Source organism: Chiloscyllium plagiosum, unplaced genomic scaffold (genome assembly GCF_037043375.1).
Source record: "Chiloscyllium plagiosum isolate Xiang-an unplaced genomic scaffold, Cpla_swu_hap1 HiC_scaffold_32, whole genome shotgun sequence".
Taxonomy (NCBI): Eukaryota; Metazoa; Chordata; class Chondrichthyes; order Orectolobiformes; family Hemiscylliidae; genus Chiloscyllium; species Chiloscyllium plagiosum.
In genome coordinates, this window is record NW_028270170.1 from 45529323 (window position 1) to 45548492 (window position 19170).

Here is a 19170-nt window from a genome sequence, read left to right on the forward strand (position 1 = left end):
TAAAAGATATGCATATATGTGGATGTGTACTCTAAAAAGAAGGCAGAGAATATTCCGGAGGGTTATTATCTGAAAGATAAAATCCTAAGATGGAAATGGAGATCACGGCAGGTTAGTGTAGAGGAGAAATGGGCCGACATGCACCAGATTGTGTTGTCGCTAGCATACAGACAGGAGGTATTAGGGGTAACATATAAACTACCTGTAGGAGGTCACCTAGGGGTACGAAAGACTCAGGTTAAGGTACAAAAACTTTTTTATTGGCCTGGAATATACAAGGATGTGGTCAACTTTTGCCAAATAAGTCTTACATGCCAAATGGTAGGTCAGCCACACGCGGTAATAAAACCAGCACCTTTGTTGCTGATTCCCGCATTTGAAGAACCTTTCACGTGGGTTATAATTGATTGTGTAGGTCCCCTCCCGAGAACTAAAACTGGGAACCAGTACTTGTTAACTATGATAGATGGTGTCTCCCAGATTTCCAGAAGCAATTCCATTATGGAGCATCAAAGCAAAAAGGGTAATAGAGGAGTTAGTAGCTTTCTTCATATGGTATTCAGTTGGACCAAGGGTCAAATTTTACTGCTAGGCTGTTTAAGGAGGTTATGGATAGCTCTGTTATACAGCACTTTAAATCCAGTGCATATCATCCTGAATCCCAGGGAGCTTTAGAAAGGTGGCATCAGACCTTGAAGACCTTGTTGAGAGCATACTGTCAGGATTATTGGAATGACTGGGATAATGGTATCCCATTTGTATGGTTTGCCATTAGAGATGGCCCAAATAAATCTACTCAGTTCACTCCCTTCGAGTACCAGTTACCAGTGATAGGAGATCCCTTCAAAGCCAGGTTTAGTGGCATCTATCAAATTGAGAAAAAGTTGAGTCAGGTGAACGATCTAGTAAAAATGTCAGATTTTAAAAAAGGTAGCAAGTATGTCATGTGAACATGCTGAAACCGTATGATACTAGACAGAAAGAATTGGAGAAACAGGTATTAGTTACTGCTCCGCAGAGTGAGGAATCAAATCCAGATGATATGTATTCTGAGTTGCTTCAAAATAGATTAAAAAATGAAGTCCTTGAGTGCGATAGGTTAGTAAGCTATCTGTCTCAGGAGCATAGAACACAGTTTAAAGATTTGTTACTGCAGTATAAGGACATATATAAGAATCAGATGGGGAGGACAAATGCTATTGTACATGAAGTAGACGTAGGGAATACTGCTCCAATAAAACAATAGCCCTGTCGGCTTAATCCGTTCAAAACCAGACAGGCCCAGAAGGAAATGGAGGCCATGCTTGACGAAGACATCACTGGTCCTCACTGGTCCTCACCTACCCCCCCACCAACCTCAATATATATCATATCATCCGTCGTCATTTCCGCCACCTTCAAACGGACCCCACCACCAGGGATATATTTCCCTCCCCTCCCCTATCAGCGTTCCGAAAAGATCACTCCCTCCGTGACTCCCTCGTCAGGTCCACACCCCCCCACCAACCCCACCTCCACTCCCAGCACCTTCCCCTGCAACCGCAAGAAATGCAAAACTTGCGCCCACACCTCCCCCCTTACTTCCCTCCAAGGCCCCAAGGGATCCTTCCATATCTGCCACAAATTCACCTGCACCTCCACACACATCATTTACTGCATCCGCTGCACCCGATGTGGCCTCCTCTATATTGGGGAGACAGGCCGTCTACTTGCGGAACGTTTCAGAGAACACCTCTGGGACACCCGGACCAACCAACCCAACCACCCCGTGGCTCAACACTTCAACTCCCCCTCCCACTCCACCAAGGACATGCAGGTCCTTGCACTCCTCCATCACCAGACCATAGCAACACGATGGCTGAAGGAAGAGCGCCTCATCTTCTGCCTGGGAACCCTCCAACCACAAGGGATGAACTCAGATTTCTCCAGTTTCCTCATTTCCCCTCCCCCCACTTTGTCTCAGTCCCAACCCGCAAACTCAGCACTGCCTTCCTAACCTGCAATCTTCTTCCTGACCTCTCCGCCCCCACCCCCACTCCGGCCTATCACCCTCACCTTATCACCCTCACCTTAACCTCCTTCCACCTATTGCATTTCCAAAGCCCCTCCCACAAGTCCCTCCTCCCTACCTTTTATCTTAGCCTGCTTAGCACACTCTCCTCATTCCTGAAGAAGGGCTCATGCCCGAAACGTCGATTCTTCTGCTCCTTGGATGCTGCCTGACCTGCTGCACTTTTCCAGCAACACATTTTCAGCTCTGATCTCCAGCATCTGCAGTCCTCACTATCTCCTAGAGGACATCATCAAACCAAGCCAGAGCGAGTGGAGTTCACTGATCGTCTTAGTTCCCAAACCAGTCGCGACTCAATGATTGTGCATGGATTATCTGAAGGTCTGATAGAATTGCTGAGGGAGACAGTGAATGGGTGACCTAAAGGCAGAGAAAGAGTAGGAAGGCAGTGCAGGCGTCCCCTGCGGTCATCTCCCTCCAAAACAGGTATATTATTTTGGGGGAGATGGCTCACCAGGGGAGGGCAGCAGTTGCCAGGATCATGGCACCGTGGTGGGCACTGCTGTTGGGAAGGGTGGGAAAAAGACTCGTAGGGCCCTAGTCATCGGCGATTCTGTTGTAAAGGGAGCAGATAGGTGATTCTGTGGCCAAAAACGAGACTCCGGATTGCATGTTGTCTCTAGATGCTCGGGTCAGGGATGTCACCGATCGGCTGCAGAGCATTCTAAAAGGGGAGGATGAACAGTCAGTTGTCATGGTGCACATTGGCATCAATGATATAAGTAAAAAATAAGATGAAGTCCTGAAAGCAGAATTCAAGGAGCTAGGAGAGAAGTTAAAGAGGAGGACATCAACGATGTTATCTCAGTATTGCTACCTGTGCCATGTGCTAGCCAGGGTAGAAATGAAAGAATAAGCAGAGTGAACATGTGGCTTGAGGGATGGTGTAGGAGGGAGGGGGTTTAGATTTGTGGGACATTGGGAAGGTGGGACTATTACAAATTGGATAGTCTATACCTGAACCAGACTGGAACTAATGTCCTTGGGGGAGTTTTTGCTACTGCTGTTGGGGAGGCTTTAAACTAATGTGGCAGGGGGCTGGGAACCAGAAGAGAAGACAATGAGGTGGAAACTAGAGACTGTAAGATCTGCAGTGTGGAGGAACAGAGGGATCTTGGTGTTCAAGTATGTAGATCCCTCAAAGTTGCCACCCAAGTGGATAGGGTTGTTAAGAAAGCATATGGTGTTTTGGCTTTCATAAACAGGGGTATCGAGTTTAAGAGCTGCAAGGTTTTGCTACAGCTCTACAAGTCCCTGGTGAGATCATACTTGGAATATTGTGTCCAGTTCTGGTCGCCCTACTAAAGGAAAGATACAGAGGCTTTGGAGAGGGCACAAAGAAAGTTTACCAGGATGCTGCCTGGACTGGAGGGCTTGCCTTATAAAGAGATAAAAATCACACAACACCAGGTTATAGTCCAACAGGTTTAATTGGAAGCACACTAGCTTTCAGAGCAACGCTCCTTCATCAGGTGGTAGTGGAGGGCTCGATCCTAACACAGAATTTATAGCAAAAATTTACAATGTGATGTAACTGAAATTATACATTGAAAAATTGATTGTCTGTTAAGCCTTTCATCTGTTAGAATACAGTGATAGTTTCATTTCTTTCATGTGTAAATCACAAAACCTTTTTTTTAAAAAGTTGCATTCTCAGGTTAGCTCTTAACAATGGTGATAGCTAGACAATATGTTGAAGGTGTTGGCCTCCCGTGTTCTCTGTCTATGACCTGATGTTTAGATTGATTCTAATCGAAAAAGTGAGATATCGGAGTTTTACATAAATTCATGCAGTTTTTGAGCAAAGTACAATGTAACCGTGCAAGTACAAATTCACCCCACAAAATATACGTGTGCATGTGGGTCTTTGTCTGTGTGTGTCTGTCTGAGTTGGGGGTTGTGAGTGTGAGAAAGTGTATGTGTGTGTGTGTGTGTGTGTGTAGTGAGTGCAGAGTGTCTTAAGCCTGTGAGGGGGTGCATGTGTGAGTGTGGGTGTCTGTAAGGGTGTGTGTGGGTGTCTGTGTGCGCGTCTGTGTGTCCATGTGTATGTGTGTATAGGAGTGCCTGTGTGTGTGTGTAGGAGTATCTGTGTGTGTATATAGTGCAATGGTGGTCATCTGTAATGCGACATGAACCCAAGGTCCCGGTTGAGGCCCACCCTATGGATACCGAACTTAGTTATCAGCCTCTGCTCAGCCACTTTTCTCTGCTGCCTGTCCCGAAGTCCACCTTGGAGGATGGTCACCCGAAGGTCCGAGGCTGAATGTCCTGGAACACTGAAGTGTTCCCCAACTGGGAGGGAACCCTCGTGTCTGTTGATTGTTGTGCGGTGCCCATTCATCCGTTGTCGTAGCCTTTGCTCGGTTTCCCCAATGTACCATGCCTCTGGGCATCCCTGCCTGCAACGTATAAGATATACAACGTTGGCTGAGTCACATGAGTACCTGCCATGTACAAGGTGGGAGGTGTCCCCATGCATAATGCTGGTATCTTTGTCCACAATCTGACACGTTTTACAGCGTCCACCATGACAGGGTTGTATGGAGTTGTCCTGAGAGCCGGGCAGCTTGCTACGAACAACGATCTGTTTGAGGTTTGGCGTTTGTTTAAAGGCAAGTAGTGGAGGTGTGGAGAAGGTCTTGGCGAGATGCTCACCCTCATGATAATGTGTTGCAGGCTGTGAAGAACATGGCGTAGTTTTTCGGCTCCTGGGAAATACTGAACAACGAAGGGTACCCTGTCAGTTGCAGCAAGTGTCTGTCTCCTGAGGAGGTCATTACGGTTTCTTGCTGTGGCATGTCGGAACTGGCAGTCAATGAGTTGGGCATCGTACCCCATTCTTGTGAGGGCATCCTTGAGTACTTCCAGGTGTCCGTCACGTTCCTCCTCATCTGAGCAGATCCAGTGTATGCAGAGGGCTTGCCCATAGGGAATAGCTGTTTTAATATGCTTTGGGTGGAAGCTGGAGAAGTGTACCATTGTGAGGTTGTCTGTAGGTTTGTGGTAGAGTGTGGTGCTGAGGTGTCCATCCTTGATGGAGACACATGTGTCCAAGAATGAGACACATAGTCAAGAGTAGTCCATGGTGAGTTTGATGGTGGGATGAAACTTGTTGATGTCACTGTGTAGTTTTATCAGTAACTCTTCGCCATGGGTCCAGAGGAAGAAAATGTCATTAATGTACCTGGTGTACAATGTTGGTTGGAGATCCTGCATAGAGAAGAAGTCTTGTTCAAACCTGTGCATAAAAATGTTGGCATATTAGGTTGCAAATTTGGTCCCCATGGCTGTTCCATGTGTCTGGATGAAGAACTGGTTGTCAAAGGTGAAGACGTTATGATCAAAGATAAAGCGGATGAGTTGTAGGGTGGTGTTTGGAGACTGGCAGTTGTTGGTGTTGAGTACTGAGGCTGTTGCCGCGATGCCATCATTGTGGGGGATGCTGGTGTAGAGTGTGGAAGCGTCCATTGTGACGAGGAATGTTCCCGGTTCGACTGGTCCGTGGGTGCTGAGTTTCTGTAAGAAATCCATAGTCTCACGACAGAAGGTGGAGATCCCCAGTACAATAGGTTTCAAGATGTCTTCCACATAGCCGGAGAGATTCTCATATAGGGTCCCATTGCCCGACACGATGGGACATCCCAGTGTGTTGGCTTTGTGTACCTTTGGAAGGCAGTAGAAGTCGCCTACATGAGAAGTACGTGGGATGAGGGCACGTAGGGAACTCTGAAGGGCTGGATCCAAAGTTCTGATCAGTGTCTTTAATTCACGGGTGTGTTCTTTGGTTGGATCAGCTGGTGGTTGCCTGTAGTGTTCCTGGTTGTTCAGTTGTCGGTACACTTCCTTGCAGTATTCTGTTTTATTCTGAATGACAATGGTTCCTCCTTTATCTGCTGGTTTGATGACAATGTTGTGATTGGTTTTGAGAGCCTGGATGGCATTGCACTGTGAACGGGTGATGTTTTGCTCTACCTTGTGGGTATGCCTGATGAATCTGGCATTTATATATTTCCTGACGGTTTGAGCATACATGTCAAGCCCAGGGCAGCGGCCCTCCGGTGGGGTCCAAGTTGACACATTCTTTGATTGCTCCTCTACAGATCCCTGTGATGACTGTTCCAGTTCATCAGTGGGCTCATTGGGGTCACTGCTGGCACCTTGAAAGAATTCCCGGAGTCTCATTCGTCTGATGAACTCCTCCGTGTCTGCTGCCAGAACCAACGGGTCCATTTTGGTGGTGGGGCAGAAGTTGAGACCCCTACTCAGGACTTCAATCTCTTCCGGTCGAAAGGTGTGGTCCGATAAGTTGATAACAGACTTCCCCGCAGTGATAATGTTGTCTACTGTGGTTCCAGGGTGGCCTTTGCAATTACTGGTGAGAATGCCAAGTTTCTCCAGTTTTTTGTTCTTGGCGTGCATGTACGTGGTGTAGTTTTGTAGCTAACCCGAGAATGCAACGTTTTTAAAAAAAGGTTTGTGATTTACACATGAAAGAAGTGAAACTACCGCTCTATTCTAACAGATGAACGGCTTAACAGACAATCAATTTTTCAATGTATAATTTCAGTTACATCACACTGTAAATTTTTGCTACATAGGAAGGGAAAAGGACAACACTCTGAGGAGAGAATATAAGAAGTTAGGCAGCAATTTAAAGGTTTAAGGATGTGATCTTTGTCACATCCTTAAACACAGGTGAGGTATCGGAGGACTGGAGGGTTGCTCATATTGTCCCCCTGTACAAGAAGGGTAGTAGGGATATTCCAGGTGACTACAGACCAGTGAGCCTACGTCAGTGGTGGGAAGATTAGATTAGATTAGATTAGATTACATTACATTACAGTGTGGAAACAGGCCCTTCGGCCCAACAAGTCCACACCGACCCGCCGAAGCGAAACCCACCCATACCCCTACATTTACCCCTTACCTAACACTACGGGCAATTTAGCATGGCCAATTCACCTGACCCTGCACATCTTTTGGACTGTGGGAGGAAACCGGAGCACCCGGAGGAAACCCACGCAGACAGAACCCAGAAGGTTGCTGGAGAAGGTTCTGAGACAGAAAATCTATTTATATTTGGAAAATAATGGGCTTATCAGTGATAAGCAACATGGTTTTGTGCAGGGGAGATCATGCCTTACCAACTTAATCGAGTTCTTTGAGGAAATGACCAAGTTGATAGAAGAAAAAAGGGCTGTAGATTTCATATACATGGACTTCAGTAAAGCGTTTGATAAGGTGCCTCATGGTAAACTGATGGAGAAAGTGAACTCACATGGTGTGCAGGGTGTTCTAGCTAGGTGGATAAAGAACTGGTTGAACAACAAGAGACAGAGAGTAGTAGTTAGAACATTACAGTGCAGTACAGGCCCTTTGGCCTGTAGTTAAAGGGAGTTTCTCGAAATGGAGAAAAGTGGTGTTTCACAGGGGTCAGTTGTTTGTGATATACATAAATGATCTGGAGAGGGCATTGGTGGTCTGATCAGTACGTTTGCAGATGACATGAAGATTGGTGGAATAGCAGAAAGCATAGGGGACTGTCAAAGAATACAGGAGGATATAGATAGACTGGACGGTGGAGAAATAACAGATGGAGTTCAATCCAAGCAAATGTGAGGTGATCCATTTTGAGGAGTCTAATTCTAGAGTGAATTATACTGTAAACAGAAGAGCCTTGGGAAAGGTTGATGGGCAGAGAGATCTGGGACTGTAGGTCCATTGTACCCTGAAGGTTTCTGCACAGGTGGATAGAGTGGTCAAGAAGGCATATTGTATGCTTGCCTTCACTGGATGGGATATTGAGTATAAGAGCTGGCAGGTCATGTTAAAAGTGTACAAGAGTTTGGTTTGGCTGCATTTAGAATATTGTGTACAGTCTGGTTGCCACATTACCAAAAGGATGTGGGCGCTTTGGAGAGGGTGCAGAGAAGGTTTACGAGGATGTTGCCTAGTATGGAAGGTGCTAGCTATGAAGAGAGGTTGAGTAGGTTAGGATTGTTTTCATAGAAAAAAGGAGAGGTGGTGGGGGAACCTGATTGGGGTCTACAAAATCATGAAGTGTATGGACTGGGTAGATAGAGATAAGCTTTATCCAGTGTGAAGGATTCAATAATAAGAGGTCACGCTTTCAAGGTGAGAGAAGAAACGTTTCAGGGGGATACACGTGTGGAAAGTACTTTACACAGAGGGTGGTAGGTGCCTGGAATGCATTGCCAGCAGAGGTAGTAGGGTAGTAGATTCATTTAAGGTACATCTGGACAAATGCATGAGTAGGTGGGGAGCAGACGGATACAGATCCTTAGGAATTGGGTGATAGGTTTAGACAGTGGATTTGGATCGGTTCAGGCTTGGAGGGCTGAAAGGCCTGTTCCTGGGCTGTAAACCTTCTTTGTTCTTTGTCAACATAGGTACAAAATTGGACTTATATCCAATTCCTAGATTGGACGACTGTATCGAGAAAGTCAGACAAGCCAGTTACATCACCAGGTTGGACTTAATGTGTGGTTACTGGCAGAGACATTGAAAGAAACTTCTGCATTTGTAAACCCAAATGGGCTTTTTAAGTTTAAAGTGATGCCCTTTGGAATGAAGAACGTGCCTGCCACATTCCAAAGATTCATGAACAGAGTTGTGGCTGGGTGAACAAACTGCAGTTTATTTGGACGATGTTGTGATCTTTAGTAAATCCTGGAAAGATCACATGGTACAGTTGGCAGAGCTCTTTGAACGACCATGAGAAGCAAAACTGGTGATAAACTTAAATAAAACAGAATTCGCAAAAGCAGAGGTGACGTTCTTGGTCATGGAAGGTTAACCCCATGAAGTGCAAAGACGAAGGCCATCGAGGAATTTCAATGACGAACCTCAAAGAAAGAGGTGCTTCGATTCTTAGGACTCAGCAGATTCTATCGGACGTTTGTTCAAACTTCAGCAGTGTAGTGGCACCATTAACCGATTTGATGAAGAAGAACACAAAGTTTCGGTGGACAGAACAATGCCAGGAGGCATTCGACCATTTGAAATCAATATTAACCACCAAACCAGTTTTAGCTACACCAAACTTTTCAAAACCTTTTAAAGTCGCTATCGATGCTAGTGACTTAGGAGTTGGAGCTGTACTCCGTCAGGAAGATGACAATGGGATTGAATCCACCAGAGGAAATACTCCACAATCGAAAAGGAAAGATTGAGTTTGGAACTGGCCTTACAACAGTTTAATGTGTATGTCACAAACAATGTGTTGGAGAGGTTGTGTACACGGATCACAATCCTCTTACATTCTTAGAACGCTTTAAAGACATGAATACAAGACTATTTTATTGGAATCTTACATTACAGACTTTTAATTTAAAAATCATACATGTGGGTCATAAGAATGTAATTGCAGATACTTTATTGTGGATTTAACTGATAGAGTTTAGATGCGATTTGAATTTATTTAATATTTTATATATACTCAGGTATATGGGAAGAAGTTAAGGTGAACTTATATTAAAGTTATCTGTATGTTAGGGTAATGTGTTTAAAAAATAGGAAAAAGAAGCCTTTTTTTCATTATGATGGTTCATTTTTTTCTTAAGAGTGGAGGTGTTATGAAGATATGGGTGTATTGCACCTCTAAGAGAGTTAAAAGCTAACAGTGACAGCTCCAAGTGTTCTGAATAAGATACAATGTAACATGTGATCCAGCTACTGGGGTAGCTAGGGTAGCTGTTTGCCTGGAGACAAAAAAACAGATTTGAATTTGGCCAAATCAGTTTAAATTATACCCCAAAAAATACCAAACTCCAATCAAGTTTGAGTTTAGTATATTGACAATCTTAAGAGCCAATGACACAATCTGATCCTTTGGGGGTATAAGACCGGAGAAAGTTGAACAGTTGGGAGGAGAACTGCCAAGCCAACGACATCTGCAAACTGCCCAGAGAATAGCTCTCTTAAAGTTACCTTTATTGATCAGTAAACTGTGAAACAGAATCCTCAAGAAGAAGAAAAGAAGACAGGAATACAGAGAAGAACCGAAAGCTGCCTGGCTTTGAGGTAAGAAGATTTGTTTTGTAAATCTTAAATGGGAGTTTTATCAGACTAGTATTATAGAAGGGAATGTAAATGGTAGGTTAGAGAAAGGAGTTCTAAATAGTTGTTAGTTAATTATTCTCTGTTCTACTTTAAGAAATAATGTTGTTAATTTTTACTTTAACCAGTTCTTGGCCTATCGAATTTTCAGATTATTGCATGGGATAAGTCTTTTCTGTGTTGCTGGGTTAAATTGAGCAGGAGAGTTTACTCCATGTCATAACACAATGCACAAGTCGAGAGTACAATGGAATATTTCCCTCTTGCCTGAATGCATGCAGCTCCAACAACATTCAAGAAGCTTGACTCTATCCACTATAGCAGCCCACTTGATTGGCAACACATCCATAAGCATTCACTCCCTTCACCACCAACAGAGTGTACTGTCTATGAGAAGCACTGCAGAAATTCACCTTAGACAGCACCTTCCAAACTCACTTCTATCTAGAAGGACAAGGGCTACAGATATACAGGAACACCAACCCATGCAAGTTCACCTCCCTCACATTCCTTCAGTGTTGTTGGCTCGAAATCCTGGAATTCCCTCGCTAAGGGTATAATGGGTCAACCTACAGCATAGAGACTATAGTGATTCAAGAAGGCAGCTCACCACCACCTTCTCAAGGGGCAACTAGGGATGGGCAATGAATGCTAGCCCAGCCAGCGATGCCAGTTTCCCATGAGAGAATTGAAAAAAGGGAACAAATACAGGTTGCAGTTCAACCCCAAAGTTCAAGACAAGTACTGGCATCTTGACTTTGACAGTTCACGACCATTGTCTGCAGCCAGCTTTCACCTGCTGGAACCGAGTGCCAGTCAGGTCATGTTGCTGAGCTCTGACATCCACAAGGAGACCTTCCTCCAGTTCAGTGTCTTCATCCTTTTCCTCAGACAACAGCTCATATTTCCCTGTCTCCTCAGCACCCATCACAAGCTTGTCTTGTTGCATTATCCAATTGTGCACAGGATGATGCAGCACACTGTCCAGACTACACAAAGAAAATTTACAGCCTAGGAACAGGCCCTTGGGTCCTTCAAGCCTGAGCTGGTCAATTCCTAAGCATTTGTATCCCTCTGCTCCCCACCTACTCATGCATCTGTCCAGTCGCATCTTCAATGAATCTACCGTGCCTGCCTCTACCACCTCTGCTGGCAACGTGTTCCAAACACCCACCACCCTCTGTGTGAAGTACTTGCCGCGTGTATCCCCCTTAAACTTTCCACCTCTCACCTTGAAAGCATGACCTCTCGTTATTGAATCCTTCACCTTGGGAAAAAGCTTGTCTCTATCCACCCTGACTATACCCTTCATGATTTTGTAAACCTCAATCAGATCCCCCCTCAATCTCCTTTTTTCTAGTGAAAATAAACCTAACCTACTCAACCTCTCTTCATAGCTAGCACCTTCCATACCAGGCAACATCCTTGAAACCTTCTCTGCACCCTCTCCAAAGCGCCCACATCCTTTTGGTAATGTGGCGACCAGAACTGTTCACAGTATTCTAAATGCGGCCAAACCAATATCTTGTACAATTTTAACATGACCTGCCAGCTCTTATACTCAATACCCCGTCCAATGAAGGCAAGCATACTATATGCCTTCTTGATCACCCTATCCACCTGTGCAGCAATCTTCAGGGTACAATGGAGCTGCACTCCCAGATCTCTCTGCCCATCAACTTTTCCCAAGGCTCTTCCGTTCATTGTATAATTCACTCTCGAATTAGACTTGCCTAAATGCATTACCTCACATTTGTGTGGATTGAAAGCCATCTGCCACTTTTCCGCCCAACTCTCCAGTCAATCTATACTCTCCTGTATTCTCTGACAGTCCCTTATGCTTTCTGCTAATCCACCAATCTTCGTGTCATCTGCAAACTTGCTGATCATACCAACAGTGCCCTCTTCTAGATCATTTATGTATATCACAAACAACAGTGGCCCCAGCACTGACCCCTGTGGAACATCGCTGGTCACATTTCTCCATTTCGAGAAACTCCCTTCAACTACTACTACTCTGTCTCCTGTTGCTCAACCAGTTCTTTATCCACCTAGCAAGAACACCCTGCATACCATGTGACTTCACTTTCTCCATTAGTCTACCATGGGGAACCTTATCAAACGCCTTACTAAAGTCCACTAGGGATCGAAACTGGATCTTTAGCTGCACCATCATCTGGTTCACCACAATGTGAGTCAAAGCATGGGTGGCAACTTGGTGACTCTCACCTACATGGAAAGGCAATGCCTGCTGTGCTCCAACCTTTTCCCATTCTCGGCTCACCTCAACCATGCCTCTTTCCATTATATTCGAGTCCATCATCTCCTACGACTACATTGCAATGATGCTGCTCTCGTCCCACAGTTCGCTTGGAAGTTTTACAAGTGATGGAACACTCTGCCGAGCACGCACCTCCTATAGGTCACTGCTCCTCACCTCAGCATCACTGACATGACAATGTTAGTTTAGCTGCTGCCTGTGATGTGACCAGTGTTTAACAAATCAGTACATTAACTCTGAATGTGATGTACATGAGCAAAGAAAGGTTTACACGTGAAACATAGCTGGAGTTTGCAAACCCATGCTTCCTGTATTTGTCCAGCAAATGTGGATCCCGCACTACCACCCAACAAACTGATGCTGACCCCACCCACCCTGGGCACTATCCCAGCATTCTCCTGTTGTATTTCGCATCTAGAGAATAGCAGTGAAGGTGGGATGGGTATGCAGCTTGTAGTGAACACTGGCTGTCCCAGGATCTACCAGATTACCAGGTACCCCACAAACCCCCTATCACCATCCTTATTGTCAGCTTTTAACTTGCAGCAGTCCTTTTCCACCCACTGCCTATGGTAAGACAAAACACATTGAACTCTGCCTCTAACTGTCCTCCATGCCTCGAGGCCTGCGATGACACCTCAAAGAAACCCAAGCTGCTCTCCATGCTCCTGCCATGGAGGCTATAGTGGTGATCACTGACATGAGGATTTCCCCCGTAGCCTACAATGCCCTGAAACGCTGTTCAGCATATCCCATGCATCTCTAATGCCTCCTCCCTGCCTTTCCCCACCTCCAAAAATGCTTTCCTCCTCTGTAGATGTGTCATACCTCATGATGTCGCCCTGCCTCTCGCCCCTAGACAAAACCTTACTGAGAAGCAGTCTATCTGCACAGAAGAGGATGTCAGTCCAGCAGTAGGGACAGTCTTTGGATCTCTCTGATATGACAACATGCCAACAGGTGCAGTATGGTGCAGCAAGGCAAGGCAGGGATACTGAGCCCATGCTGGGAGGTGCTGAGTGAGTAAGAGCTATTAGGATAAGCCCTTAGATGCAGCTTGGTCCAGTCCATGGGCTGGGTCCTATCCATGCACTGAGTGTCCTTACAGCCTTTCAATGCTAGTTGCTGATGCATCCTACAATTCCTGAGCAGTCTGCACATACACCAGAGTGGTGCCATGATGACTATGAGGGGTTCGCAAATGTCAGATACCAAAGTGCCTGGGCGATGGGGGCCATTTGGCTGGTGCCAGTGCATTATAACCTGAGCTGCTGCTTGTTACTCAGTAATGTGCAGCCCTTCACAGCCAGTGATGAGCTGGTGCTGTCAGGTACCCATTCTACTTCATGTTTGTACCGTGGGCTGTCATCCTTCAGCTGACCTCTGGAGGACTGCTATTACCATTGGAGGAATTTGGCCTTTCTCAGGCTCTCCCTCCTCCTCTTTATATCGATGTAATTTCCTCAGTGCCACCAATTCTTGTGTAGAGAGCTCTGCTTGACAAAATTAAAGTAACTCCTCACTCTTATCCACAGCCAGCTCTTCGAATCTCTTGCCTGTAATATGTTTTGCAAATGTTAGCTTTTGCACTATCCACGATGGGGAACCCTGGGAAGTCATTCACAGCCTCAGGGCTCCAGTGGATATTGTTAATTGTTTCTGTGACCTCATCCCACCAGTCCCGATCATAACAGAACAGCATAAGAACCCCGAGCAGGAGTGGGCTGTTGGGCCCTTCTCGCTTGTTCGGCCACTCAATAAGATCATGGCTGATCTTTTCATGGTCTCAGTTCCACTTACCCCTGCCCTCAATATAACCGTTAATTCCTACATTGTTCAAAAAGAAAATCTATCTGCACTTTAAAAATATTTATTGAAGTGGTGTCAACTACTCACAGGACAGGGAATTCCACAGATTCACAAGCCTCTGGGTGAAGAAGTTCCTTCTCAATTCTGTCTTAAATCTGATCCCCCTAGTTTTGAGGTTCTGCCCTCTTGGCCTAGCTTCACCTGCCAGTGGAACCATCCTTTCTCATCTATCTTATCGATTCCCTCCATAATTTTATGTTTCTATAAAATTGTCCCTCAATCTTCTGAATTCCAATGAATATAATCCCAGTCTACTCAGTCTCTCCTCATAAGCCAACCCCCTAAATTGTAGAATCAATCTAGTGAGCCTCCTCTGCACCCCCTCCAGTGCCAGTGCATCAATGCAAGGAAGTTGATTTGTTTCCAATAATCATGGACAGTGGGTGAAAGGTTTTGTCTCCATGAGGTTGAGAATCTTGTTGAAACTAACTCGGCAGGGGCATGGGAACCCAGATTGTAGCTTCAGGGTGCAGGGCCTGGAGTGTAGGGAGGTGAGGAACATGGCATCAATTTCCAAGGAGGGTGCCTGTAAACAGGGAAGTGGCTTGAAGTGTGTATACTTCAATGCAAGAAGTATACGAAATAAGGTAGGTGAACTTGCAGCGTTGGTTGGTACCTGGGACTTCGATGTTGTGGCTATTACGGAGACATGGCTAGAACAGGGACAGGATTGGCTGTTGCAGGTTCCGGGATTTAAATGTTTTAGTAGGGTCAGAGGTGGGGGTAAAAGAGGGGGAGGTGTGGCATTGCTTGTCAAAGATAGTATTACAGCGGTGGAAAGGACAATGGATGAGGACTTGCCATCTGAGGTAGTTTGGGCTGAGGTTAGGAATAGGAAAGGTGAGGTCACCCTGTTAGGAGTCTTTTACAGGCCTCCTAATAGTCCTAGAATCATTGAAGAAAGGATTGGGAAGGTGATTCAGGAGATGAGTGACAGTAATAGGGTGGTTGTTATGGGGGACTTTAACTTTCCTGATATTGATTGGGAAAGCTATAGCTCAAGTTCGTTAGATGGGTCAGTGTTTGTTCAATGTGTGCAGGAGAGTTTCCTGACACAATATGTAGACAGGCCAACAAGAGGTGAGGCCATACTGGATTTGGTTCTGGGTAACGAACCAGGCCAGGTGTTAGAATTAGAGGTAGGTGAGCACTTTGGGGATAGTGACCATAATTCGGTGATTTTTACACTCGTGATGGAGAGGGATAAGTGTGTACTACAGGGCAAGAATTATAGCTGGGGTAAGGGAAATTATGATGCGGTGAGGCATGACTTAGGATGTGTGGCTTGGAAAAGTAGACTCCAAGGCAAGAGTGTAAATGATATGTGGAACTTGTTCAAGGGGCAACTATTGAGTGTCCTTGATAATTATGTACCTGTCAGGCAGGAAGGAAAGGGTCGTGCGAGGGAGCCGTGGTTTAATAAGGAATTGGAATCCCTTGTTAAATGGAAGAGGGCGGCCTATCTCAAGATGAGACGTGAAGGTTCAATTGGGGCGATTGAGAGTTATAGGGTAGCCAGGAAGGACCTGAAGAGAGAGCTAAAAGCAGCAAGGAGGGGACATGAAAGGTCCTTAGTCGATAGGATTAGGGAAAACCCTAAGGCTTTCTATAGGTATGTTAGGAATAAAAGAATGACTAGGGTTGGAATAGGTCCAGTCAAGGATAGTAGGGGGAAGTTGCGTGTGGAGGTGGAAGAGATTGGGGAGACACTGAATGAATACTTTTCTTCAGTATTTACTCAGGAACAGGGCATTGTTGTCGATGAGAATACTGAGTCACAAATAAGTAGAATGGATGGCTTTGAGGTATGTAGAGAAGAGGTGTTGGAAATCCTGGAAAAGGTGAAAATAGATAAGTCCCCTGGGCCTGATGGCATTTATCCTAGGATTCTCTGGGAAGCAAGGGAGGAGATTGCAGAGCCATTGGCCTTGATTTTTATGTCCTCTTTGTCTACAGGAGTAGTCCCAGAAGACTGGAGGATAGCAAATGTGGTTCCCTTGTTCAAAAAGGGGAGTAGGGATAGCCCTAGTAACTATAGGCCGGTGAGTCTCACTTCTGTTGTGGGCAAAGTCTTAGAGAGAATTGTAAGGGATAGGATTTATGCACATCTGGATAGGAATAATGTGATCAAGGATAGTCAGCATGGTTTTGTGAAGGGCAAGTCGTGCCTCACAAACCTTATTGAATTCTTTGAAAAGGTGACGAAGGAGGTTGATGAGGGGAAAGCGGTAGATGTGGTATATATGGATTTTAGTAAGGCGTTTGATAAGGTTCCCCATGGTAGGCTACTGCAGAAAATACGGAGATATGGCATTGAGGGTGAGTTGGAGGTTTGGATTAGGAATTGGCTGGATGGAAGAAGACAGAGGGTAGTAGTTGATGGCAAAGTTTCTTCATGGAGTGCCGTCACTAGCGGTGTTCCGCAAGGATCTGTTTTGGGACCATTGCTGTTTGTCATTTTTATAAATGACCTGGAAGAGGGGTTAGAAGGTTGGGTGAGCAAGTTTGCGGATGATACGAAAGTCGGAGGAGTTGTTGACAGTGAGGAAGCATGTGGCAGGTTACAGCAGGATATAGAGAAGCTGCAGAGCTGGGCAGAAAGGTGGCAGATGGAATTCAATGTAGCTAAGTGCGAGGTGATTCACTTTGGGAAGAATAACAAAAAGATGGGGTACTGGGCTAATGGTCGGATACTTGGTAGTGTGGATGAGCAGAGGGATCTTGGTGTCCATGTACACAGATCTCTGAAAGTTGCCACCCAGGTAAATAGTGCGGTGAGGAAGGCATATGGCGTACTGGCTTTTATTGGTAGAGGAATTGAGTTCCGGAGTCCTGAGGTCATGATGCAGTTGTATAAGACTCTGGTACGGCCGCATCTGGAATATTGTGTGCAGTTTTGGTCGCCATACTATAGGAAGGATGTGGAGGCATTGGAACGGGTGCAGAGGAGGTTTACCAGGATGTTGCCTGGTATGGAAGGAAAATCGTATGAGGAAAGACTGAGGCACTTGGGGTTGTTTTCACTAGAGAAAAGAAGGTTTAGGGGTGACTTGATTGAGGTGTACAAGATGATTAGGGGGTTAGATAGGGTCGACAGTATGAACCTTTTCCCGCGTATTGAGTCGGGTATTACAAGGGGGCATAGCTTTAAATTAAGGGGGGGTAGATATAGGACTGATGTTAGGGGTAGGTTCTTCACTCAGCGAGTCGTTAGTTCATGGAATGCCCTGCCAGTAACAGTGGTGGACTCTCCCTCTTTATGGGCATTTAAGAGGGCATTGGATAGGTATATGGAGGATAGTGGGTTAGTGTAGTTTAGGTGGGCTTGGATCGGCGCAACATCGAGGGCCCAAGGGCCTGTACTGCGCTGTATTCTTCTATGTTCTATGTTCTATGTTCTATGAAACGTCTGTTGGTGTAGGATGTGTTTGAGATTTGCAATGATCCCCTGGACTACTGAGAGAAAGTGAGGACTGCAGATGCTGGAGATCAGAATTGAGAGTGTGGTGCTGGAAAAGCACAATAGGCCAGGCAGCTTCTGAGGAGCAAGAAAACCCCTAATGGAGGGCTAATGCCTGAAATGTCGATTCTCCTGTTCCTTGGATGCTATCTGACCAGCTGTGCTTCCCCTGGACTATTGGCTGATTGTCAGAGTTCTATGCACAGCATTCAGTGATGCTAGAGATAGAGCACTAGTAATGTACAGGACTATGTCTTTTGAACAAATTACTGCACATATACTTGTGATAAGGCAAGCATAAATACAATGCAATGTATCATCAATGTGTCTTTTTCAGATTTAAAAAAAAATCATTTTGTTTAGCTGTTTCTTTCCACCGTGTTTCTGCCCCCTGGAACTGCAGAGAATTGACTCTGTGAAGGGTGGTATAGGGCATGATGTAAAAAGCTTGAGACAGTGAATACACAAATGCTGAATGGAAGAGCACAGGCAGTCAACTGTGGTAGAGCTGTGAGCTGGAAAACTAATTCAGTAATCGGGCAAAAAGAAAACAGATGGAATTAATGTGGACTCTTGCTGTGTGGGCCTTTATGTCCACATCCACAAGTTTGGCTTCAAGCCAGAGAAAAAGGGAAGACAAGGTCAAGAACCGTCTTCAGGCTTAGGCTTCATCAGAACACTAGTTAATTCATACTAAGACAGAATACTGCAATACATAGTATTCAGCGATACAGCAAGTGTGCTTCTTACTGTTAGATTATTGAAATATTTTTCCATAAAGTCTCCTACCTGCTGCTAGTTACTGGATTCCACACATTTGCCTGCCTGGGTTTCTTCTCTTTCTAACACCAGCCACACTGTGCCTAGTGAGGGAAGCTCCTTGTCATCCTGGTAAGATTGCTCAAGGGTCTCAAAGCCTTTTGACAACATGAACACATGCGAAGTTATCCATTTTGAACCCAAGAAAGATAAATTCTACAGCTTTGATAGAATTGGCCTTCCTCCAATTTAGAACATTAACTTTCAGATTAGATCTATCTTTTGCCATCACTATTTTAAACTAACAGAATGATCATCGACCCCAAAGTGCTCCCCCAGTGACACCTCAGTCACCTGCCCTGCCTTATTTCCCAAGAGTAGGTCACATTTTGCATCTTCTTTAGTAGGTACATCCATACACTGAATCAGAAGATTTTCTTGTACACACTTAACAAATTGCTCTCCATCCAATTCCTTAACACTATGGCAGTCCAGTCTATGTTTGGGAAGTCAAAATCCCCTACCATAACCACCCTATTATTCTTACAGATAATTGAGATCTCCTTACAAATTTGTTGTTCAATTTCCTGCTGACTATTAGGGGGTCAATGGTACAATCCCAATAAAGTGATCACCACTTTCATAGTTCTC

General features: G+C 45.2%; 1 protein-coding gene across 1 annotated transcript; it reads right to left on the minus strand.

The window, feature by feature from the left end:
- Positions 1-942: 942 nt before the first annotated feature.
- Positions 943-6655, minus strand: LOC148141817 (uncharacterized). The gene is made up of 2 exons (XM_087977607.1): positions 5842-6655; positions 943-971 (listed from the first exon to the last, which is right to left on the minus strand). Exons 1-2 carry the CDS (start codon positions 6488-6490, stop codon positions 943-945), a joined length of 678 nt encoding a protein of 225 aa, XP_087833733.1. The 5' UTR covers positions 6491-6655.
- Positions 6656-19170: the final 12515 nt, after the last annotated feature.